At 35.9% G+C, this 26,323-nt stretch overlaps 1 protein-coding gene across 1 annotated transcript; it reads right to left on the bottom strand.

Moving 5' to 3' along the window:
• LOC145675347 (E3 SUMO-protein ligase ZBED1-like) lies at positions 1 to 26,284 on the bottom strand. Its single transcript, XM_081745747.1, has 2 exons — positions 26,052 to 26,284; positions 1 to 1,372 (listed from the first exon to the last, which is right to left on the bottom strand). The coding sequence occupies exons 1-2, from the start codon at positions 26,282 to 26,284 to the stop codon at positions 1 to 3; spliced, it is 1,605 nt and encodes a 534-aa protein (XP_081601873.1).
• Positions 26,285 to 26,323: the final 39 nt, after the last annotated feature.

Here is a 26,323-nt window from a genome sequence, read left to right as displayed (position 1 = left end):
CTATTGCAGTTTGCAAGCGAAATTTTTTAGATTTCTGTTCAAAAATATTAACATATCTGCATTTTCAGGGAGAAGTCTAGATCTACTGGCAGTAACGATATTACCAGCAAGTGAAAATACTCGTTCAGATTCGACTGAAGTTGCTGGAATCACCATGAATTTCTTAGCAAGACATGCTAATTTTTTAAGAAAATGTTCGTTAAGTTTCCACCATTCAAGGCTGTTGCCACTTTGCGAAAGACACTGATCTGATTTATAAAGAGTAAGCTCATCTGTTACATTAGGACTTTTTGAACACGATGGAAATATTCCAAGCAAATAGTCTAATGCTGATGACCCACCGGACGATTGCTGTGATAAATCGTCTTCTGATCCTTCAGATTCTACGAGCATATCATGAACCAATCTATGGATATTTGTTTGTATTTTAAAATTCAGAAATGGTAATAATTTGTACTTTGGGTCCAAGAATGTTGCTAATAGGTAACATTTCAGAACACTATTTGACAAAAAATCTGATGATTCAGAATCGCATAATGCATCGAGCTGAAGACGCTTTCCTAAGTCGACTGATATTGAAGATTTCAAGTTCTTAACAATTTCAGAATCTGAAGGACATTCCTTCAGGTGGTTAGAAATAAGACCATAGCCTAATGGTAAAGCAAAAGAAATGGAACACTTTTGATCACACATAACTGTTGTAGCCATTTGCAGTGGCTTCAGTACTGGAACGATATCTTCCATGATTTGCCAGTTGTCTTCAGTTAATTGTAAATTTCTTGCATCCATTGGTTTAGTGACATTTCTATCAGAGAACACTGCAATTATTGCTTCTCTTTGTTCCAGCAACCGTTCGATCATCGAATATACACTGTTCCAGCGAATCTTTGTATGTTGAATAAGGCGATGCTGTGGTAACTTCAGAATTTCTTGTTGCTTTTCAAGCGCGACTGAAGCAGAAGTGCTATGTTTGAAGTGCCCTACCACTTTGCTACAGATTGAAATTATATTTGTTACCTCGCTTTTCTCTAAGCTGGTCAGTATGGATCGCGGCAATGTATGTGCCAAACATGATACATTGTAAACCGGCAACAAACGTCCAGCATTAATCATATTCGATGCATTGTCGTGAACTAATGCAACTACTTTGTCTTTGATGCACCATTCCTCCATACACAGTTTAATAGCATCAGCTACATTTTCAGCTGTATGTCGTTCTTCTAGTTCAGTTGTCTTGAGAACAAAATCTTCTGTACAGAGGTTTCTATACAGAGCATGGCATGTCACTGTAATGTAAGAATCTGTTGCTCGAGACGTCCATATATCTGTCGTTAAAGCAACTACTTCTGCTTTAGCCTCTGTTGTACTTGCTCTTTCAGTTCAGAATAAAAAACCTGCAAGCGTCTCTATAGTGTCCGCCTAGACGGTACGCTATAATTTGGTTCAAGAAAGGACATTAACTCCCGAAACCTTTTCCTGGGAGTAGATTTGTTACTATCATGTTTGCAATCCTTTTCGCAATCTGTTCTTCATGTTCTGGTGTCCAAGGCCGGCTATTTTTAAGATACTTTACTATTGATCTTTGTTCATATGTTCGCTTTTTATTGTGTGTTTGAGGAACTCTAATTACATCATCACGCGTTTCGTCATTGGTGACAGTTTCACAGGAAACTTTCACAGTAGTATATTCTGATATATTTGTGGCCTCAACACAGTCTTATGGTCCAGGAGAATCTTCAGAACTATCCGAATAGGAAGCTTCCACAAAGGTACTGTTAGAAAAGAAAATGACACAATATTATGTTTAAGATAAATCACAATGTAATTCTATGAACAAATTAAATATAAACTTATTTTAAAGACAAAATCAAAGTAATTATGAATATAAGCATTGAAACTTGTTTTAGTGTATTACTATTTGACTCATCAAGCCACTAAGTGGGTATGCATGCAACAGTTGTTTTGACAAATTTGCCTCAGGGAATTTGTTCGTACTTCCACTGTCTTGAAATTAGGGTGGTGGGAAAATGGATGGCGTTTTGGTCACCAGCATCCTTGTGGTAAGTTATCAGAGAAGGAAAAATATCTTCCATAAAAAAGGAGATTCCATTCCATCTCGCCTAACGATTTATCAGTCACTGATATCTCCAAGAGAAGAATGTAAGCTATTATAGGTGAGATGGGAATTCACATCCTGCCTAATCCCTTCTCGCCTAAAATGGCGGTAAGATACAAGAAGCGAATTTCTGCACTAAAGAGAGAATTCCTCTACTAGCATTTTAACCAGATATTTTAATCAATATTTCAATTTCTGTCAAGTACAATATAAATATTTAATAAGTACTATAAAACAAGAAAGCATAGGGGAGGGGGACGATGAAGTAGATGTAGTTCACTTTTAGTTTGTTTTGGGAAAACTGGAAGGTGCTTAGCAGACAGGAGCTAATCAGAAACAGGATAGAAATATACAGTGTTTTAAAACAACACTGACAACGTTTGGGAGCAGATTCCTGACCAAGATAAGACAAAAAGTATAGACCAACCTGGGTGTACAAATACTTCCTTTCGGTACTATGACCAGCCAAAAATATGTCGGAAGGTGCAAAAAAAAAAAAAAAACATAACTCGAGAACAAAATATCGGATCGAAGTTGGGGGAAAGGGAATGTTTATTATTTTTAGCCGTAGTTTCCATTAATACACACCTCGATGAGGTACAGGGCGGGGGCAAGGGTCACCCCAAAGAAATTGAAGAAATCCTGGGATATTTTATTAAACGTTGAGTATAATGACATACGATTAAACTAACTAAAACTAAAGACGATGTTTCAACTAACAAAAGTCTTAGAACGTGGTACAAGTTACAAGAACCTTGTTAGAATTCGAAAAAGGAAAGATAAGTATATTTGACTGATCTACTTTGTCTCAGTACAGAATTGACTATCGAGGAAGAACTGAAATTATATGAAATCCAAAACGTTTAAATATTATGCCTTCTAGGCTAATGAAGACAGAGAAATCACTCACGGCTATGTGGGTAGCATACGGGACTTTGGAATAGGAGACGTGGCTCCGATTCCCGGCAGGAACGCAAGCGGTTTGAATCTCACGTTAATTCGTAGCTCCATGACTCATATAACTTTGCTACCGAAGGAATGCTAAACACAAATCCGATCCAATAATACAGACAGGTAATAGATGGAAGCTAATTGTTGGAAAATAATTCGTGAAATGAGAATGTAAGTGAAAACAGATAATCCCGAGAAGACTCACTGGTACGATGGTATCCACCACGAACTTTTATAACCTGGGATCGAACGAGGTCCATCTCGCACCAGAAGTAAGCGCTCTATCACTAAGCCATCGTGACCCTACTTTGGAGAAAACACTATGATTCTGACCGAAGTATCGGTCTAGAAAATATTGTGTGTGATAAACCAATATAACTTATTAGAAATACAAACAGTCAGAATGTGGAACTTCTTTCGTTCGGGTTGAATTATTTTCGATAAGTACCTCGCATATGATAAATAATACAAAATAGCAGCAACGTGAGAACAGCAGCCAACAGTTCTGTTCACGAAAACCGAAATTGTTCCAATGTTGGACGGAAACAGTGATGAGGATTAATTTCTTTCTATTCATTCTTTACCCGGGAACACATAGGGAAATTTTACACACGTGCTTACATAGTGGGGTGCTCTAGCACACCATAAGTATATGTGGATCTCTTGTAGATTTTTTTTTAATTTTTGAAAGAAACACATTTTCACCTTTCTTAAGAAGCATTTAATGAATAATTTCTTGAAGTACACCTCAGTTTTGATTACACACAGTTGCCACAAACAAACTTCTTGTGTTCAGCGCAAATTGGCTTGCTGCACGTTTTTTTCAGTATCTTGATCACCTACCTCCTCTTCTTCAAGCCACTTTCGAATCTGTGCGTCGTCTGGAACCTTCGAGGATGAAGCCTTGCAAGTCCACATGATTGTAAAGCCAACCTACACTCAATGTCTTATCTCTAATGAAAGTGACGTATCAAAAAATACGTGAACACACAGGCGGGGTGCCACAACACCCCAAACATCAAAATAACACACTTTTTCCGACTTCTGACTAAACTTTTTCTGTGCAATGGAACGGCGCACCCCTCTCTGCTGCAGTCAGATGATAAACTAGGAATACACAAGAGGGTAGCACCGTCAGTGGCATATTCCTTATTTCCACACTGTTTAAACACCGAGTGGGGTGCGTGAGCACCCCCCTATGTGTTCCCGGGCTTATTTGATCATATTAAACACACATATACAGTAATACCATCGAAACAAACTAAACACATGAATAGCTATTAACAACAGGCATATTATTAAAAAACTGTTACAAAAAAAGAACAATTACTAAAGAAAGATCTATATGTATCACAGAACATTGATTATGTGCACAATTAACAAAAAATGCGGGAATGTATAATTTCAGTTGATGTACAGCAGTGGTGTAGCCAAAGGAGGTGTGAACATGGTCGAGAATCCCCTTCATCCTCAGAGACCAATTACCGTTAAAACAAAAAATACTTTTTATCATAAGATTCCAATGTTATAACAACTTCATCTCCTCCCCCATTCAAAGGTATTGGTTATCCTAGTGGTGTACAGTGTGTATCATACGTATACCACATAGATGCTGACCTATGTACATTTGCCTTTTTTTCACTATGAGGTACACTTGCGAACAAAATGAAAACAATATATGTTGTTAGGGACCCTCTCAAGAAAAAGCTGGCAAAAAATTGTGGGTGTCCCAGTTAGTCTTCTAATATTTTTTTTTTGAAAATTTAAACAAAATACCAATTTTCAACCTCAAAATATTAAAAAAAAAAAATATTTTCCGACTTTCCTCTTGGTGAGAACACCTAACATCTTTTTTTCATGCAAATCGGTTGAGCCGTTAAAAAAAAATCAATTTTCCTTCCCCCCTCCTAACACCCCTCCAAAAGCGCTTGGGGGGCTGAAACTTTTGGAAACCGAGTTTCTCATAAATGTTAATCGATACTGTAAATTTGGTGCAGATATGCTTGGGGGAGCTTTCACATCCTTATTCCGCTAAGCCCTTTTTTCCAAAGTAACTGTAACGGTAACGCGTTACAAATTTCTAAGGAATATATCTATACTAAACGCAATGTTAACTTGAGAGCCGCATCACAATCGCATTAATACATATCGGCGCGCGAACCTTTTCACAGGGAAGCCTTTGTATATATATATATGTGTGTGTTTTGGTTTGGCTCTCAGTCGCCATGGTTTCAACTGGCGCTGTTCTGAGTTTCAGCTGTTATGCGCGGAGCGATGATTTCTCGTCCTTTTCCTGCCGCTTACAAAAAAAATGTTTCTTGGTCTATTTGTTTTAATAATTCATGAAGATACGACAATAGTAATAAATGTATTATAAATTCGCACGCCATGTATTTGCAAACCTCACAATTAAAACCCGAGAGCATGAAAACTATTTTGCTTATTCATTTCAATTGATTAAGGTAAGAAAGGATAAGAAATGAAGTTATTCTCATATATCTACCTGGAGAAGGTCAATCATAAACAGAAACATACGAGCAGCCACCCTCCCACACAATAAATTAAAAATACGATTTTTTTTCTAAAAGCACAGCAACTCTACATTGACACTGAATAAACCACAGCGAACCGGCAACAATCATATTAGCAATTTCTTCAATAGTTGTGTCTGCATATTTTTCTCTTAGTCGAGCGTACAAATTGTTGGCAATTTACTTTGCTTGACTTTAAAGAGGTTTCCCTTCCTCGTGTTTGCGATAATACTGAGAAGATGATAATTCGGATTAATTCATATTTTCAACTACGCGCTTAACACTCTTCATGGTTTCAGTTTGAGTACACCCACGTACCCACTCTAACGCACGCGCGAAGACGATATTTGGCAGAGCAGTGTTACTCTCTGCACAAAAATTGCAGAAGTTACATGTGAGCTTCGTTATTTCTTTTGTTTCATTTATCAGCAGGCAATGAAGTTTCTTACGGGGTAGTTACTCTATTTAATTTATATACCATATAAAAATATTAAGCCATTTCCTATCCATTGTGGACGGTTTCTAACATTGACCAATTAAGTAATTTTACTGGTCCTCTGCTTTTGTTATAAGGTTTTTCAAGTTTATAATCTTGCAACACTTGCAAGAGACTCGCATCTTAGCTGCCGGCTTTTTACTCCTTTCTTTCCTTCTCTCTTTCCGATTCTGAGTCGTGACGTCATTTTCATAACCATTTACTAATAAATGTAGTATCATTTATTTTAAATATTGTTTCTGTATTGACATTTTTATATACTTGAACTCAATTAGCTCTTTGAATTGATCTCCTAACAAGGGACATCACCCAATTGTCCGGCTTCGATTTCAATGAAATTTTTATTGCTGATAGAGGACATGCATTCATTACTTGTGATGACAGAAATTTTTGCCATTGTGCACGTTCTCTATTTTTTAATAATTTTTAAAGGTTGTGATGTGGTTAATAGAGATTACTGCAGAAGTCCCTTACTACCCTCTGTAAACGGAGTGTTAATGAAAGAACAACCATGTAGATACGTATAGGGCCTAGGGGGAAGTCGAATGGTAGGTATGACCTTGACGGCAGCAATCTTGAAATCCGCTATTTTGAATTAAGGTCAAGTTTTTTAAATGGGAATAGGGTAATATGATACATAATTTCGGACTAGAATTTAATCAGGAAGACAATGGTGAAGTTAGTTTTAAGATGCGCTCATTTGGTGAAAAGTTACAGGCATATTAATTGTTTATACTTATTATGTGCGTAAGTCCCTTACCTGCGCTTTTAACGCGCGTATTAATGATAATAAGTGGATAAAGGTTTCGGTAATTAATATTATGCCTAGAGAAAAGTGATACGATAAGGGTATAATTGACGGCAGCCATCTTGAAATCCGCCATTTTGAATTAAAGTGAAGTTTTGAAAACTGAAAACTATAGCATGTGACACCTTATTTTAATAGCAAATTTTCCCCAAAAGCCAATGGTATGCTTATTTTTGTTCTATAGTTAACCAGTATGAATTTAGTACTGCTTCTAATGTGCATCAAACGTCCATTATTGGATCTTTCAAATTGGCAACACTCCTAATTTTCATCGCATATTTTAAGATTGAAACTGGCACTTTGCAATTGTTTCCATGGCTCATGTTTTCTAAATTTATTACATTTTTTTAAGCGTTGGAATTTGTCAGTTCATGAGTAGTGTGGGATAAGCATCCAACAATCTTTCTGAATTTTGAAGACTTGGCATGTAATTATTAATTTCCTAGACAGTGTAATTATTTATTTTAACCCAGAGTACATGAGAAACCTATGAACCTATGTGTTGTAAAAAAAAATACAAATGAAATTATAAGAAATTGGTGTAACACAAACTCAAAATTATCACGAAATGTAGCCTACATGTTGCGCAAACGACAAACAGTATTTAGAAAAATGAATACAACTTTACAACTTTAAAGGAACAGCAGCAATGATAGAAAATACCAAACAGACATAATATGATTGTTCCCAACACACTGTTTGTACCGTGAACAAAATATGAAAACAGGTAACTTGTTTATAAAGAGGTGTAACTTAATCGAGTTCCCGATCAATACTGATTATAAACCTTACAAACATGAACCATCGACAACAATCGCTAGAAAACGAATGACTTTTTTGTCTGACTAGCTAAAATATTGCCATAGAAAATAAATAAATAAATAAATATACAATAAACAAATAAATATAAAACAAAACAAAAGACCATTGATTTACACAACAATCATATTTTGTTTCCTTTTTTCAACTTATTTCTCGTCTCATCTACTATTCATTACAAGCTACGTCGCCGGTATTACTTGAATGCAAAGTTGGAGTTCTTTCGTTCTGCGCTGATTCATGTCAGTAAACGAGTTTTTGAAGAGCAGGTATATGAAATAAATAATTACATTGCCTATGAAATTAATAATTACATGGCAAGTCTTCAAAATTCAGAAATATTGCTGGATGAGTATCCCAACACTACTCATGAACTGACAAATTTCAACTTAAAAAATGATATAAATTTAGAAAACATGAGCCATGGAAACAATTGCAAAGTAGCAGTTGGAATCTTAAAACATTCGGTGAAAATTAGGAGTGTTGCCAGTTTGAAAGATCGAATAATGGACGTTTCGTGCACAATAGAAGAGTCATAAATTGATACTGGTTAACTATAGAACAAAAATAAGCATACCATTGGCTTTTGGGAAAAATGTACTATTAAAATTTGGTGCCACATGCTATGGTTTTCAGTTTTCAAAACTTCACTTTAATTCAAAATGGTGGATTTCAAGATGGCTGCCGTCAATGATACCCTTATCGTATCACTTCCCTCTAGGCATAATATGTATTACCGAATCCTTTATCCACTTATTATCATTAATACGCTGGTTAGAAGCGCAGGTAAGGGACTTACGCACATAATAAGTATAAACAATTAATATGCCTGTAACTTTTCACCAAATGAGCGCATCTTAAAACTAACTTCACCATTGTCTTCCTGATTAAATTCTAGCCCGAAATTATGTATCATATTACCCTATTCCTATTTAAAAAACTTGACCTTAATTCAAAATAGCGGATTTCAAGATGGCTGCCGTCAAGGTCATACCTACCATGCGACTTCTCCCTAGGCCTTATACGTATCTACATGTTTGTTCTTTCATTAACACTCCGTTTACAAAGGGTAGTAAGGGACTTCTGCAGTAATCTCTATTAACCACATTACAACCTTTAAAAATTATTAAAAAATTAAGAACATGCACCATGGCAAAAATTTCTGTCATCACAAGTAATGAATACATGTCTTCTATCAGCAATAAAAATTTCATTGAAATCGGAGCCGGACAATTGGGTGATGTCCCTTGTAAGTAATGTTTTACATGTGTAACGGGAGGAACTATGTATTGTGCGCGGAGTCGCTTGAATTGAAGCTGCGTATCTCGGCTTTAAGGATAAAGTCGCGGCAAGTATAGTTTGCTTTAGTTTCTTTTGCGTTACATTTCGGACGAGTAACTATAATACGTATGGGTTTCCGGAAACAAATCTTTGTTTTCTTTCCTGTTGTAAATCTCTTAGAATTGAACAATAGAGCACGAACTGTCAGTGACCAACAGTCACCGACACACAAAGAAACAGATAAGATCTTAAGGCCACTTGCTGGTTTTAGAAAGGGAGTATAACCTCAGGGAAATCACGTGTACTGATTGCAAGCCAAGCACCTGGAAGATTTTGTAGTAGATTTTTACAGCTCTAAATTAATACATTCAGTGAGTGAACTGCAAGTGCAATGATAGTCTAACTTTCCTTAACGAAAATATTTAAAAAAATACTGTTTTTTAAAACCTGAGGATGAGGACATAATTTAAAAGTAAAATGTCTGAAGTGTACCGGCGGGAAATATTTATCAATAGGCAGGAGTTTGTATACATATTTGAAGCTTTTTTTTATTATTATTATTTCTAGAGTATACCGAAACAGTACCCACACAAGCATTGCGGATAAAGCTATTGTCCAAATGTTAATAATTTCTTTACACGTGCTCTTACTAATACTATATTAATACTTTCTTCAATACTTCATACTTGTTTAGTGCTATTCTGATTATACTTATGGAGATTTGTTTATATGGAGAGATATGGAGAGAAAAGATTTCATTTTCTCAAGAGATTAAAAAAACGAAATGTATATTGAGTGTAGGTGAAGTAGGAAGTGTCGAAGTAGGTGAAGTAATAAGTCGATTGGTTATCGTGACAATAATATAGTGATTTTCTACTACTTTCAACTTGAATAAGCAGGTTTTAAGTTAATCATCGAAACGTAAAAACTTTGACGTAAAAAATATTCTAAAATGTTTTATAGGATATGATTATTCTTATAAATCAATAATTAAGAATCGCGGTTAATATATACAGTGGCGTATTTACGATTTTGTTTCGGGGGGCTTTGCCTGAAAATGTGAAAATTCTGCAAGATGTTATAGTAAGTAAGATTTCGGGGGGGCGGGCTTAAGCCTGGAAGCCCCTCTAAATACGCCACTGACGAAAACTCGATTTAGGGGCGGTTCAAAAGTTTTGTAGGCCCTGATCCAATTAGCCCAAAAGATCCAATATACTTCCATCAAAAATTTTCTTGTATGCCTTATATCTGGAAAACTACATATGACTAACTAACTAACTCTATGGCGTATGGAACCCGAGGTTCAATGCGGCGTTCACAAAAGCTCTCCATTGACTTTTATCCTTAGCCAATTGAATCCAATTGAACCCAAACTATCTCTAAACTCGGTTTGATGTGCTTATTCCGTAAAAAATACGAAAACTCAATTTAGAGGCCGTTCAAAAATTTTGTGATCCCTGATCCGAAAACTAATTATTAGCCAAGATCGCAATCCTTTGATGCATTTTTTTAATCATTCTTAAACTTCTTGCCCAAGATCGCAATCTTTTGATCATTTTTTGGAATAATCCCTAAAAGTCATGTACGAGTAAACTGCAACGACCTATAATTACTTCTTTTCATATATATATATATATATATATATATATATATATATATATATATATATATATATATATGCGTGCAACAGGAGTGCAATAGTGACAAAATGTGTGGGAAATGTGCAGAAACTTCCAAGGGTGCAAGTCGTGCACATTTCTCACACGTTTTGTATACGCTTCTCGCTCCTTCTGTTGCACAAATATATAATTGTAAAAAAGTGATCAAAAGTTGCAGTTTACGCATACAATTTTTTTGAACAGTGCAGTATAGCATTTCAATAATAGCGCATTGTTTATTGTTGCTATTAGTGTAGATATGTTTGATGGGTGCCATAATTAACGCTGATGAGCAAGCCTAAACTGTCCGCATGAAGGGATATAGCAGCGCTACTATTATCAACCTACAGTTCTAAACATTTATTACGATCGGAAAAAATCAGAATGTGTAATAATAATAATAATAATAATAATAATAATAATAATAATAATAATAATAATAATAATAATAATAATAATAATAATAGTAGTAGTAGTAGTAGTAGTAGTAGTAGTAGTAGTAGTAGTAGGAAAAATTTAATGAAAAGAATGATTTTTGTATATGATTATATTCAAAGTTCCGGACATAAATGTAACGCGTTACTTGTCTTGCTTTCGAAGTAGGGTAACAGTTACTTTTCTAGGGGAAGTAACGTTCCCTTACTGTTAACGATATGCAGTAAGGGAAAGTAAAGTAACTTATAGCGCGTTACATTTTTACAAGTAATTTACCCAACACTACCTCAAAGCCTCAACAAGTCTTCGATGGGTACCTGAAACAAGCTTTCGGAAAACTGATTCCATGCTATTTTCCAAAAGTAGATGGGACAAATGCATTCACATGAGAGTGTTTCATGCATAGTGTAAATAAAATTTTGTGAGAATAGCGTTCTATAATAAAATGAGTCTTGTAACTATTTGAATGACCCTCGTCTTTGTTCCTCTCACAACTGATGATATATGCCCAAACACACACACACATACACATTGACGATTTCAGAAGAGTCTTCCCGGAGAAACTGAATAAGCAACGAGTGTAAGTAGTACAGTACTACTAAAATACTGGTTTCCCAGAGGTTAAGCCCAATCAGAGAAATGCCCACGGAAATTTCGTCGTTCTGGTGCAGTATCTTCAGGCCACACCATGAAATCACTGCTCACACAATATTAAACACCAGTAGTTTAAGCAATAACGCCCGCGGGTTTTTTCCAGGGAGGGAGGCTGACAAACAAGCAAAATTGCAAATACAAGCCCCTTGAAACACACAATATAAGTTCTACTGCATGTAAAACAATTACTTACGCTAATGGCGTAAGTTTACTACAGTAATGTGTGTAAATAAGCAAATATGTTTTGATATGTATTTAGAGGGATCGAACCAATTTTTTATAATCCAGGGGGCAATGTCCTCCTTGACTCCCGTTGCAGGTGGGCATGAAAGTAAGGATATAATTCTTTGGTAAGGTATACGCGCAACTGTTTTCAAACATATAATGTTACCCATCATCCCCTTATATGCTTCTTCTTTCATAAATTAAAATGGGTATGTATTATGGTTACCAACTCTGAAAAAAAATTAACGGCACCGGCTCAAAATTTTTTGTGATATAGGTCTAAGTGAAATGTCTCTCTCTTCGAACCCATCCATGGGAAGGAAATGTACTATCTTGTACAAAATTCATTAGGATTTAGATTTCTGGGCTATCGGCATTGAAGGCCATTTAGCCCTTCACGTTTTGAGGGATGACGTCCCTCGGCGAGCACACAATCCGGGAAAAGGGAAGGAAGAAAGGATTGGGAAAGGAAGGAAGTGGCCTGGGACTTAAAGTTAGGTACCATCCTGGAATTTGCCTGGTGTGAATGAGGAAAACCCAGGAAAACCTCATTCAGGATGGCTGGCATGAAAAAGCGTTTTACACTTTTTCGACCGAGTGCCCCCACCAGGAATCGAACCCGGGACCGCTCACACCAAAGGCGAAAGCGTTAGCGACCACCAAAATGCATTAGGACTAGAGATGCAAGGGCTCGAAAAAAAACGTCTTTTTTGGAAAAAAACTCGGTTTTTTCTGCTTAGCTTTTTTGCTTGGGAAATTTTGGGCTTTTTTGAAAATTCTGCTTTAAATTGATAAACCAGATTTTGTTTCGCTTCTCTGCAACACAAAAAGTCATTTAATTAGTAGTTGGTGCCGATAATAATATAAAACCTCGAAAATAAACCATGAATTTCGAAAAGATATTTCAAACAGTTTTACTTCTCAACATATTTACATTATGAATTCCAAAGGATTAACCAATGTATATAATAAGATTTTTTTACCCTCTACATACAAAAGTAAGCAGGGTTTTTGAAAATGCCAAAAACCCGTTTTTTGGGGGGAGTTTAAACTAGTTTTTTTGGTTTAAACCAGTTTTTTTTGGGTTTAGATATTTTGCTTTATGTATTTATATTACATGTTGACAGAAATAAGTTTGTTTCGCCTTGGTGTTATTATACAACAACGGGGTTATGCTGGAAGAGGTCACATAAGCTTAAAGAAGTCCGGTTAGTAAATTTCTTAAATTGAGAAACTCCCGCCCTAGCCATCGGGAAAATCCCGTCATTACTCTAAATGTGAAACAATAACGGAAAAATCCTGTTATTGCTTTGCATGTAAAATTTAAAGGTCAACGTATCATAATCAGTACGCTAAAACTGAGGTATTAAATTACAAATTTAGTACGTACATATCATTGAAAGAACAATCCAAGCTAATGTTGGAAGCAACGTAGGCAATCGATAAATTTCGTCAATTTATATCAGTATATTTAAGCAACATTGGCTTCTTTATAAAACAACAGGCATTCAGGCATGCAGAAATATACAATTTAGTTTCGTTTCGTATGTTCAGGCTTAACATCCTTACGTAATACCAAAGTTATCAAGGAGAAGACTTTCGCTTAAAGTTACATCCGAACCGCTACTTTGTTTACGCATGAAAGAAGGGTTGTGGTTCGACCGAGAATTGAACATGAGACACCTTGATTAAAAGGTAAAAAGGAAATAAACTAATGCAGATTGGTTTGATGTATGGAAACGTCACCATGAAGTTCACACGATTCGCATTTTTCGTTCTTTTTGTTTTTTTTCGGTTTAAACCAGTTGTTTATTTTTTTTAAAAAAAAGAGAGAAACAGCTGGTGTAAACCAGCCAAACCCTAAAAGTAAATACTTCTTTAAAAAAAACACTCAAATAAGTAGCAAAATTCTATGTAGTATTATTACTTCAAAATATTCCATACCCTCTGTTTGGAACAAAATAAAATTAAAATAAAACATAAGAAAAATACTTAGATTTATATGATACACTCAAAGGCTGCACACTTAGAGCTTTTGGTTATGTATATTCTTGAAATTCTACAGTTTTATATAAGCACCATCACGGTTTATTCAGTCCTCAAGTTTTCTGTATTTTTAACAAGAGGGATTGAACATGAAGGGTGTGAGATAAGAACATGGTAACCCATAATTTTACTATTTTAAGAAATTAGAAATTTTCTGCTGCACAATCCATTTTGAAAGTCGGGAAGCTGATTTTTCACATAAGTCTATACATGAGGGATTAAACGAAGCGGTGTGCGTTGCTGTCTATCTGGTGCTGCATAACTCAGCAATTGAAAATTTGTTAGTTATCATGTTCTTGGCTCACACCCTTCATATCATTATGGAACCCCCCACCAATACCCCCCCAAAAAAAGAGAACTACGGAATATATTTAAGTTAAGATAAATACAACTGCACAACAAACATGACTGAGTGGAGCTTTTGCACTTCTATCGGGAAGTCCGAGATTCAACTCAGCATTTGACCATTCTGACAAAACTTATCTTCATTCCATCTATGAAGTAGAAATAGTGCGTGTACTGTGAGTTGGTTGACTTCCTTTCTTATTGTTTTTAAATCGTTATTATTACTAATTACCAGTAGTGACGGTTTTGCGAAGGTTAAGGGGGCTGTCTTTCGGACTGAAGCTTGTTCCCCCAATTACGGAATGTGTAAAATAAACGAAATACCTATTAGTTATACCTTTACTCATAAACTTTAAGCTGCCGTCAAATAAAAATTACGAATGTTTAGAAAAACTAAACATTAGTAAGAAAAAACCTCCCAAAATATTTTTCTAAATCCGCCCCTGATTCTCAATATAAAATGATCTTCAAGGTTGTATCCGGAAGATTATCGCTAAATACATAAACGAAACGAAATACAGTATTAGTTATGCCTGTACTCAGAAACTTCAAGCTCCTCCCAAAAAAAATTAGGACATTTTAGAAAATGAAACAATCAGAGAAACACGTCCCAAAGTACGTTTCTAAATCCGCTACTGATTATTTGTATAAATTAGTATTCAAGGTTGTATCCGGAAAATTATTGCAAAATCGTTGCACAGCTATAGTATAACAGAAATGTGGAAGTACGGTTAGACGGATTTATTGAAAAACGTACGCTTTGACGGATATATAGAAAAACGTAAGTTTAACTTTTGCGCTAGAAGCTAGAGTACTAAGGGCCGTATGCATAGTTATTCTGCGGGTTACTTAGGGGCTACGTACGGGACACGTGATAATTTGCGTTGCAGAGTTCTCCCGCAGGGTCAAACAAGCCCGCAACCGTCCCGTAAGTCAAGGGGATGGCTAGGGGTGCTTCAACGCTCCCTTTGCTAGCCCGTAGCAGTTTCTGTTGTTGTATAAAATGCATATGCTCCGTGCTGACAAAATATTTGAGTATGTTAATGAGTTTACCGAATTCGTTGAGCTGATTAAGCGTTAATAAATGACATATTGATGGCAACCAATTTAAAAATATATAGCAATTCCTGAAAGAAGATTGCAGGATATTTTGCTTTCGCTCGTACAAATATTGAATACAAGGTCAAAGAATGGACTGACAACTTCTACCTGAAATAAAATAAGCGAGAGATACTTGTTGTTACAGTATTGGTACTGAAGTAGATTTTAGATTAGATTGTAGAATAGCTTCAGAATTGATTCTAGGGGTCCAGTGGTGATTTCAAGGATCGACCGGGGGGGGGGGGGCAAATTCCTCCCCGAGAACCATGACATTCCCTCAAGACCACATAGCCTATCGTGCTCAATGTGAATTCTCAGTATTTTCGTTACTAATACATTTCATCCGCAATATATTGAAATCGCCACACACACACACACACACACACACACACACACACACACACACACACAAAAAAAAAAAAAAAAAAAAAACAGGAATCATCACTGATGGGAAATCACTCAATAGTTACACATATTTCATCGTGAAAATGTTATTCTAATGTGTTTTACATCCTTCACCCTGTTGGTGTTTTCCTACATTTCTCAGTTCGCATAGGTAAACTTGAGGAGCGCTAACATCCCTTTTTTTTCACTAATGATCTAACGTCTTGTGCATTCTTTGTTTCTTACCTGACCACCAGCTGCGTACACATTTATAATATGCTTGCAAACTTATATATTATAAATAAATAAGTGCGAAAAACCATGCCCAACACAGGATAAGTTTGCATTTAATCAGATTCCAAGCTGGGCACAATTTGAGGGATCACGCATGATTTTGTCCGCGGAAGCAGGCACATTAGTGTTGGTGATAAGCGTATAAGGAAAGACAAGTGGAAATCATCGAACTACCGTTTATCGACGCGCTGTAATTGCTCAAAGTATGCATCGGTTCACGTGATTATGGAAACAGTGTTAAGAAGTATGGCTCATAATTATGCAATTATAATGGAAAACTAGGTTCTATTGACCACCTACTACAGATAGATGCAAATTTTTTATATTAATTTGATCATTATTCGAGTAAACAGTTCTATCAAATTTTGACACATTTCTTACATTTTCAGGTTAAGTTAGAGCTTTGTATTTCTTTTAGCAAAGTATGTCTATATGAAGAGCTAGATTAACTTCAGGAGGGCTCAGTATAAATAAACTGTGGGCGTATAACATAAAAACTACAGTACATAAGATACGAATCAATTTGTGCTACGTGGCTAAAAGCACGAATGCTACCTAACTGAGTTATGGTAGGAGCGCATCAGGCGACTCCGAGTGATAGTGAGCGGGTGCGTCCATAGATAGCAGGCGCGTCAGCGATGGGGGTATACGTATATACGAGGATAGTGGAAGAGCACACTTACACATACAATACTTTCATTATCACTTAAATCATTTAAATATGCTGCCATTGGTGGTAATTACTTATATTTACTCTTTCATTCCTTCACGAAAAATGTAGGGCTTTACATCGTATTTTACCTATAAATTTTCTATTTCGTAAAAGTGTCTGCTCGAGTGAACCCCTAATTCGTTTACACACCATCGCAAACTCGCCCGTTCCCTACGGACGGACCTCGATTGTAGCCCTCCAGCTTCACCTTGGCATTAAACCGTAGTAGATGCAAAAATTGCTTGTAATAAGCAGCTTGCAAAGTTTGGTGCGTGGTTTTGAGACGTCTGGCTTTCACTATATGTATGTATGTCTTATACAATTGTAGGCAATTAGATGATAACACTCGAGGAATAAGTAGATAAGAAGTTTTACGCTATTTGCATGGAATATCCCCCCAAAAATACTGTATTTATAGACATAACTTTTATGCCCTCCTAAGGTTAACTTTTACTGACAAATTGTTTAGAAAATACGTTCACAAAAATACTATGCGCTGATTTTGTGCAAAAAAATTACAGTGTATATGTAATTTATTTCTAGTGGGATCTCTATTGTAAAACTACAGCCTCACACGTTTTCTAGCTACATACCCATATTTCTTTTTGCGAGTTAACAGACTTAACCTGAAAATTAAAAAAGAAATGTATTGCTAATCTACACCGATATTTTTCCGCTTTTCTATATCACTTTATAACTATTTTCAAGTTAACAGATTTTATCTGAAAATTAAAAAAAAAAGAAGAACTGTATTCCTAATCTACACTGATTTTTCCGCCTTGACAAGAACAAAGTTCAGAACATTTATTTCATTTTTTTGATATAGCATACGTTGTATCCATGCAGTTGCTGCTTCGATGTTAATGCTTTATCATAGTAGATTTGAGTTTCGGAGTTCTACCTTCAACTTTTTTTTGACAAAATTTTAGCCTCGCTCGAGGTGTACTAGACCAATCAGCTCTCAGTGTTAACCGTACCTGAGGGATCACTTTGGAAGCTTTATGCATTGCACAGTCAAGGGTAGAGATGGGAAGTTTGATTCCTTTTATGGAATCGACTCTTTTGATTCCGTTCACTAGAAGAACTCATAAAAAGGAACGACTCCATGGAACGAGTCGTTCCTTTCTAACATGAATACTTTGATTCCATTGGAGATGCAAGCAACACATGTTCGTTCATTTCTTCCGCTGTATAACTCGGAAACCTTGGGTTGCGGTGGAACCAATACATTTGTTTCTGCTTCTGCTGGTCTGGCTGTAGGGGGAGTTCTGGTTTGGAACAAAGCTCTTGTTCTCTAAGGGTTGACTGAAGGGGAAAGGGAGGTATGTTGCTTGGGTTGTCATATATTTGTCCTCACTCAGGAAACAAAAGAGACGAACCTGTGCGTCAAGGTCGAGAGTAAAAACTTTAATCCATATTGGTATTGTTTGAAGAAACATAAAATTTCCGTCTATCTACCCGGTACCCATCTTCTCTTCCTCTGTCTCTCTTGGCGGGCACGGACCCAAATAAAGAAAACAACAACAACAACAACAACAGAAAATGAACATTGGAAACAAGGAACGAGTAGAATAAAGTTCTTCAAAGTGAATGAACTATAATAATGGGTTGTCATTCTTTTTTCTCTTACTTATAATACCAAGGAAACAGTGGCAGAATTTCAGAATCAGCCCCCACGCAAAAATTCTTCTCGGCCCTCCGCGCGAAAATTCATCTCACCCCACTCTCTCGCAAAATTCTTGTCAGGGCCTATAAAGCAATTCAATCTTTTCATGTATTTTCCCAACACAGATATTCGAAATAAGGCAATGATTGTACTATGTAACACAAGTATCTAATTATCAGAAAACTATTTTTGCATGAGAACTGTTTCGTTGTTTAAAACTGTATTTACTACGTGTGAATGGACTGTTTATGATTATTGGAGGCGCGGTGGCTCAGTGGTAAAGCACTTATCTCTGGTGCGAAGAGTCGCGGGTTCGATCCCCGCCCAAGTAAGTTCGTGGTGGACGACATCGTTGCTCGTGGGTTTTCTCGGGGTTCTCCCTTTCCTCCCACTTTCTCATTCCACCATTTCTTTCATCATCATTCACTTGCAATTTCATCAGTCTTCTTTAGCACTCCGTTTTCATAAACGTGGGACGTTAAACTAAAGCTTTCTTTTGTTTGTGTTTATTACACTGTTGTAGTGCAAGGAACATATGTGTATTTGTACAAGACTGATTCAGTGTTGGATTCAGATTTTTGTACAAGGAGGAGCAATAGATATTCTAGATATACACTATACACTATATTCTAGATATGCACTATATGTAGATATTCAAGGGGGGCTGAGCCCCCTTAAGCATGTCTGAATTCAACACTGGACTGATTCACAGTGACAGTTCAGAGGAAGAAAAGTGTTATTTACTTTCCCAGTGACCTTTTGATTACATAATTAAAAGTTACATCATAACGCATGAAAACTAAATGTATTCAAATAAATTTTGTAATAGGCCTATATTAAATTTAACTCAGACTCAAAAGGCCGCAATCCTTCCGAAAGCAGACTTTCTAAACTTAATCGAAAAAAATAATATCCTTTGGACCGGATCATAATTAAATCTGAAACGACAATATCAGGTCTTGTGGCCTCTCAGAACCAACAATCTATAGGGCCAAATAGTACCTACTATACATTCTTACAGTTTTCAACAAGATCAACAAAAAAATATTTTGATTGCGCTTTCGTGTTTCATTAATAGGAAACTTACTTTAAACGCATCTGATCAGGACCCCCTTATATCCCGGGCCCCACCATTGCGTGAGCTGCGGTGGCAGTAGTTCCGCCACTGCAACAAAATATGCTTTAGTTCTATATTGTCTGAACTGTGGGTGCGTAAAGTTAGTGTAATCGGTGTCACCACCTCGACCCCACGTTCCGAGGGAACCGGGTCGGTAGATGTATGCCATCAGGACCGTAGGCAGAATTTCATTTCGGGGTGGGACATTGTTGAAAACACCCTGGTAATTACATCTTTTGCGCTCTTTTCCTGTATCTGTTTCCACCTTTTGTTCTTTTTGAGGAGATTTCGGGGGGGGGGACAAGTCCCACCCATCTCACTCCCTATGAGGTTTCGCCACTGGTTAGTATTATTTTATGTTTTGATTTGTCATTTGCCTCAATTTCTTTGTTTCTTTCGCGGAGCTCAGCTCGCATTATACGATACTCATGTTTGTTTAAATATTTCTTTTCAATGGTCTTTTCTTTGTGTCCAGCTGGAGACGGGAGTGGAGGGGAACTTCGTGGTAAATCGGTAATATATATTCGCCACTCAAAAACAAGGCCAATATGATTCCCTTTCGTGAGTTCTTTCGTTCACTGCCAGTTTTGACTGCATTTTTTGATTCCTTCGTTCCATATCCACTTTTGAATCTATTTGTGAAGTCCCTCGTTCCTCGTTTTTGTAGTAGTTTGTACGACAATGTTGAGAAAACGAAGGGAAGTTTGATTCCATGATTCCTTCGTTCACGCCACTCTTTGTTTTGTTTAGGAGTTGGCGGGGCGAGAGGAAGAAATGGTCGTCTTTTCGTTTATAGCTTTTGCCAAAGGCGATACACATGCTGCTTTGATTTGATTTGATTTATTTGCGTTCATTTGACCATACAGAGTACACAAATTTGTACATATGGTATAGAACATGTCATTTCACAATAATACATTGGTTAAATACAGAGTTAATAAACACATACAAATAAACTATAAGCATACGAATATAAAACTATTTTTTTTTACAATAAAAGAAGGAAAAATAAAGATTTGTTATTTAATCTAATGGTTAAAATATATCTACGTACTAAGTTTTATTGCCTTCAGAAATAATAAAGAATTATTCACCTATATACTCATCTACAGAATAATAAGATTTACAAATTAGCATATTTTTAACCTGTCTCAAAAACTTTATATCATCTTTTATGTATTTCAATTCTCTTGGTAATTTATTATATAGTACCGCACCTCTATAAAATGTAGTTTTTTCAAACATACTTGTTCTGTGTGACGGTATTACAAATTTATCACAGTTTCTAGTTCTATATTCATGTACGTCGGCATGTGTTAAGTAGTTATCTATGTTTTTTCTCACTAATTTTAATACCTCATATATATACAAACTCGGTATCGTAAGCAATCTGAGTTCACGAAATTTACTTCTACAACTACTACGAAAATAGGAGTGTGTAATGATACGGATTATTTTCTTTTGTAATCTAAATATTGTAAACAAATCATTAGTGACACCCCAGAAGGCAATACCATACTGTACTAGGGAATAAAATGACGCATAATATAATGAAATTAAAGTGTCTAGGTTAAGAACAGAGGAAAGTGTATAAGCCATATAAACAATAGAAGATAAATTTTGGCATAAATTGTTTATATGATGTTTCCATTTAAGTTTGCCGTCTAGGTTTAATCCTAAGAATTTAGTATTTGAAGCACATTCCACATTATTATTATTAATTGTAAACGAAGGTTTAATCGATGATGAATTAGTTGGGAAAAATATAAACATTTGATTTTTTCGGTGTTAATAATTAAGTTATTGTGGTGTAACCAAGTTTCGAGCTCTCTTGCTGTTATATTTACATTATTTTGCAGCTCAGTTAAATTACTTCCTTTTACAAGTATATTTGTGTCATCTGCATACAGAAATAACTTACCATGAGTGATATAAAGTGGTAGATCATTAACATATAAAAGAAATAATATTGGTCCTAAGACTGATCCTTGAGGAACTCCTATGTTAACCATAGAAGGTGTTGATCTGTGAGTTTCGATATACAAGTTGTCTTCATTAATGAAATTTATCTCTACAAATTGTTGTCTATTTGTAAGGTAAGTTTGAAACCATTGGTTAGCAACAGCCCTTATTCCATATGCATTTAATTTACTTAAGAGTAACGAATGGTTGACACAGTCGAAAGCTTTACTTAAGTCACAAAATATAGATAGTGGGTATGATTTACTTTCTATTGAGTCTACTACTTCTTGCAAGAAATGAAGAGCAGCTGTAGATGTGGATCTATTTTTAAGAAAACCATGTTGCGAGTCAGATAAAACATTGTTACGTTCCAAATGCGTAATTAATCTATTTTTCATTATGGATTCTATAATTTTCGAAAATTTAGAGGAGAGAGCTATTGGTCTGTAATTTTCGCATTTCTTTTTGTCATCCTTTTTGTGTAATGGTTTTATAAGGGCCCATTTCAGGCTGTCTGGGAATATACCTTGTAAGAATGAGTCATTAATTATGTGAGACAGAGGCTGTGCAATTGCGTGGATATATCTTTTGATTATAAATTCCGGGATGTCATCTGGACCCCTTGATGATCCGTATTTAAAATTCCTTACTACTGATATTATTTCAGAAGGATTTGTTGGAATTATAAATAAAGAACTACTTATTTGATTAATTCGATTAGGGTTATTCTTAATATCATTCGATGGTGTTTGCGATTTAAGTAGGTTAGTAACTATGTTGCTGAAGTAAGAGTTGAAAAGCTCAACAATAACATGAGGGTCTTTACAGTTTTTGCCGTTTGCGAGTTTTATTTCAGTATTTTGAACATGTAGTGGTTTTTGATTTGTTTCTTCTTTAATTATTTTCCAGGCCATTTTGGTCTTGTTTTCTGCATTAGAAATTATATTATTATAATAGGACTTTTTGGCTTGTTTTATTACCTTTTTATATATGTTTTTATAATTTTTACAGTAAATCTTAATACTATTATCCTTAGTAGTTTTGCTAAGATGATTTAGTGACTTCATCTTTTTACTACTCACTATTTTACCTTGCGTCACCCATTTCTTTTGTTTATTGTTCTTGATTGTAAACGTTGCGTATGGGAAACACTGATCAAATATCAGCTTAAATTTACTGAAAAATATACTAAACTTATCGTTCACCGAATAAGATGATTTTGACATTACACTTGACCAGTCCTCGGATTCAAGATACTTATTTGCTTTGCAGTGCATACTCGTTCCTTTCAAAATGAGTTTGATTCCTTTCAAGGATTCGTTCCATTCGTTCTCAGAAAGGATTCGTTCCAAAGGAGCGACTCGTTCGCGAACGACACATCTCTAGTCAAGGGGAAGGTTGAGGAAGCCCACAGGTACGGTTCGTCTAGGGGACCCTTACATGGTCGACTATGCATATGGCCCTAAGCTCTTAGAAATGAAACACAGACGACAAACTGAAATGATCACGAAAAGAAAAAAATGTCGATAACTCAAAAGTTAAACTAAAGTTAAATAGGCTCTAAAATTGCCCTCAAATACTACATTCTTCATGTTAGCTTTAATTCGTAAAACATGTGCTCCATCCATCTTGATGGTGAATTTTAGAGCGATATATGGCATTTAGGTCATGGAATTCTTATCTAACTATAGAATACACTATAAGAAAGCTACTTAGATAGAAAAATCATAAAATTGAAAAAAGGCAAACTTTCCAAAATTCTCTTTTTTTTTCCAAAATAGCCGGCTTTTTATGTGAAAAAAACCATCGATTCAAAAAAGCCGGTTTTTTGCATCTCTAATTAGCACCCGTATTCTGCATATCCTTAATACATGCACTTATAAGCGTAATATATACATTGTGTTCTGAAGTCGTATCGATCATTTTCTTCTATTTACCAGTAACTGCTACTTCTTTAAAATTATCGAGAGATGAAAAAATATTATCTTAATCTGTACGTGTCAATTTTGGACAAATCCTCACGCTATGTTTATGCCGCACAATTATGACAAATTAAACACTTCTGTATCCAGGGGCGGATTCAGGGAAAAGCGATCGCCCCCCCAGAAATTTCTTATTTTATATATATAAATAAATAAAACCCATCCCCAAGTTTGGAGCCTTTAAAAGTAGCAGTATGACAACCCACCGCCCCCCAGAAGTCGCTTCTGGATTCGTCCCTGTCTGTATCTATTGTTGAAAACAATGTTTCACAATAACATTTAATTATCAAATTTCTTGTTAAATAAATGAAAAGAACACTCCTAAGCATCATGAAAAGAACTGCCCTAGGTTTTTAAAAAAATCACCGAATGTATAATACAATGAAAATTTGTATTTGCAAATAAGACACTGTTCAAGAATTAGGATGTTTAATGTTTTATTCTAGATTATAAATTTCAAAATAGTGGTCATAAAGAGGCTGGTAAGAAGTTTATAGTGTGTACCGGTCACCGACCTTAATAAAAATAACCGCAATATATAATAACGGGCTGTTGGCAACCCTAGTTAGTATGCACAGGGCTATAACAATATAAGAAGCCTCAAACTTTTATGTACAGTAAGGAACACTTCTGAATGGTACACCCATATGGAAATTTACGGCAAAAGTGTACCATCCAGAAGTGTCCCTCCCGGGGCACACCGGGGCTCAGCGCCGGTACTTTTGTGGTTCCCGGGGCTCAGCCCCGGATCGTTTCTCGTTGCTTTTCTAAAAAAATTCTCCGCATCTGAAATAATGTTGATAAAAGCCGTACTTTAACTTTCCTTTGTCACTGTATCGGTAGCTCGGTGGCTCATATTAATGTAAAATTCAAGTGCATTATTGGGCAACCGGGGAGTGAGATAATAGCAGAAACCAGGTTCTTTTCTCTCCGGTCGCTGCTGGTAATTTTCTTTTTTCTATTTGTTTTTCAACAGGGGCTATAGCTGAGGTATTTAATCCTTCGGGGAGGAGGGGGGCGGATAGTGACAGAAATTATGAAGTTCTTTCTTCTACTGTCTTGTGTGAGCTTTCTAGCTTTTCAGAGTCCTTGCAAGTTAAAGACTATAGCCCTACCGAAGGCAAACAAGCTCATATACAGAACAATCGAGGTGTTTAAGGCCCATAAAGAGAGAGGAGGCATATACTGGAGAGAAGTACAGAGAGCCATAAAAGAGAAATATTTTAAAGAAGTTCCCTTGAAAATGAGTGGAAGAAAAAACAACGCTTCGGAAATTAACAAAGAACAGTTCTATGAACAGAAGGTGCTTGACTGAGAAGGACACTGTGTACTCCGAAATGATGAAAATTATTTACCCTGAGTACCGTCCGGAAAATATTAATGTTGATTATAGCGAACAAGACTTGAAAGAATTGTGTGAATTGTTTTCTTTGTGTTTTCGAGAAACTATTCAAACTTATCACGACTTTAAGAATAGTGGAGGCAGGCAGGTCTTGGGGAGAATGAAGGTACTAATGCAGTGTGTGCAAACGATACCAGTCAGCAATGCTGAGTGTGAGAGGGGTTTCAGTGTAATAATTAATGTTGTCACGCCAACTAGAAACGCGCTATAGGTTGGAAGTGTGTCATCTTTAATGACAATAAATAATAATGGTCCGCCATTGTCCGCAACCCCTCCCGTACGTTAAGCGCTGGATATCACAAGAAAGAAATAACGCCCTCTCAAGTTGCTAGGAAAGAAATCGAGGCAGAAGAAACCAAATTGAAGGAGGCTTTGTGGAAACTACTGTGACTTAACTGCATCCATTGTCTTATAAGAGGTAAATTCAGCTATTTTGATATTATTATTCACATAAAAATTATGTGAAAATACTATGTTGTCATGAGATTTGTTTGATTTGTGTTTGCACAAGTTTTCCCAACTCTATTTAATATGGAAATGCCTGGAAGTTTACAAGATTTGACTAAACCGCACACACACACACACGTTGTATATATATATATATATATATATATATATATATATATATATATATATATATATATATATATATATATATACGTATATAAGGTAGCCAGGAAGGGCCCCAGTACTTTTTTAGCACGAATTTAAACACTGCCCTTACTGTAATCCCATTATCCCTTAAAGCCACTTTTAAGGTAAAATAAAATAAATAAAAAGTTTTGGTTTGTTTCAGTTTACCGCCCCACGGTTATGCCATGATGACTAAAGGAGACTTGAACTTACTGATTACAATGGAATCTGAACCACTTTTTCCGTTCAACTGTATCCCACCGGGAACCGAATCCACGCATGCCGTAGGCAAGCTTGTTAGCCACTAGACCAAACGGATGTCCAAAATAACGAAAGTTAAATATTAAATGAAATATTACATGATAAAACACACGACGGTATATATCCCTTGAATCAAATAACATAAGAAAGAAAAGTGTTTAAATCTTCTTACCTTAACGTGATGTGTTTTGTAGAACCAGAGATTCCAGGATCGTCATCATCTTCTGATTCAGTGTTCCATGCAATCACTTTATTAATACAAGACACGTGTTTATTTCTCAAGTGCGATAATAAAACACTTGTCGATCCTCCTTTGCATCTAAGTACTTTTTTACACAAGAAGCATTTAGCTTCTTCTCTATTCTCGGCACGTTCAAAGCATTTCCACACTTCACTCAGTGACATATTGTGTTTTGCTTCACCTTAATTGCTTAACACTTAATT

This window comes from Thermobia domestica, chromosome 18, assembly GCF_964235325.1.
Source record: "Thermobia domestica chromosome 18, izTheDome1.hap1.1, whole genome shotgun sequence".
In the NCBI taxonomy this organism is placed as follows: Eukaryota; Metazoa; Arthropoda; class Insecta; order Zygentoma; family Lepismatidae; genus Thermobia; species Thermobia domestica.
Note: the sequence above shows the minus strand (reverse complement) of the source record. Positions and strands in the feature narration are given on the sequence as shown.

What these genes read in the sequence shown, in the direction of transcription:
- LOC145675347 (XM_081745747.1), bottom strand. Translation starts at nt 26,284, where the DNA reads ATGTCACTGAGTGAAGTGTGGAAATGCTTTGAACGTGCCGAGAATAGA. An exon ending in ACAAAACACATCACGTTAAG is followed by an intron (nt 1,373 to 26,051) that starts GTAAGAAGATTT and finishes CTGAACTGAAAG; the next exon opens with AGCAAGTACAACAGAGGCTA.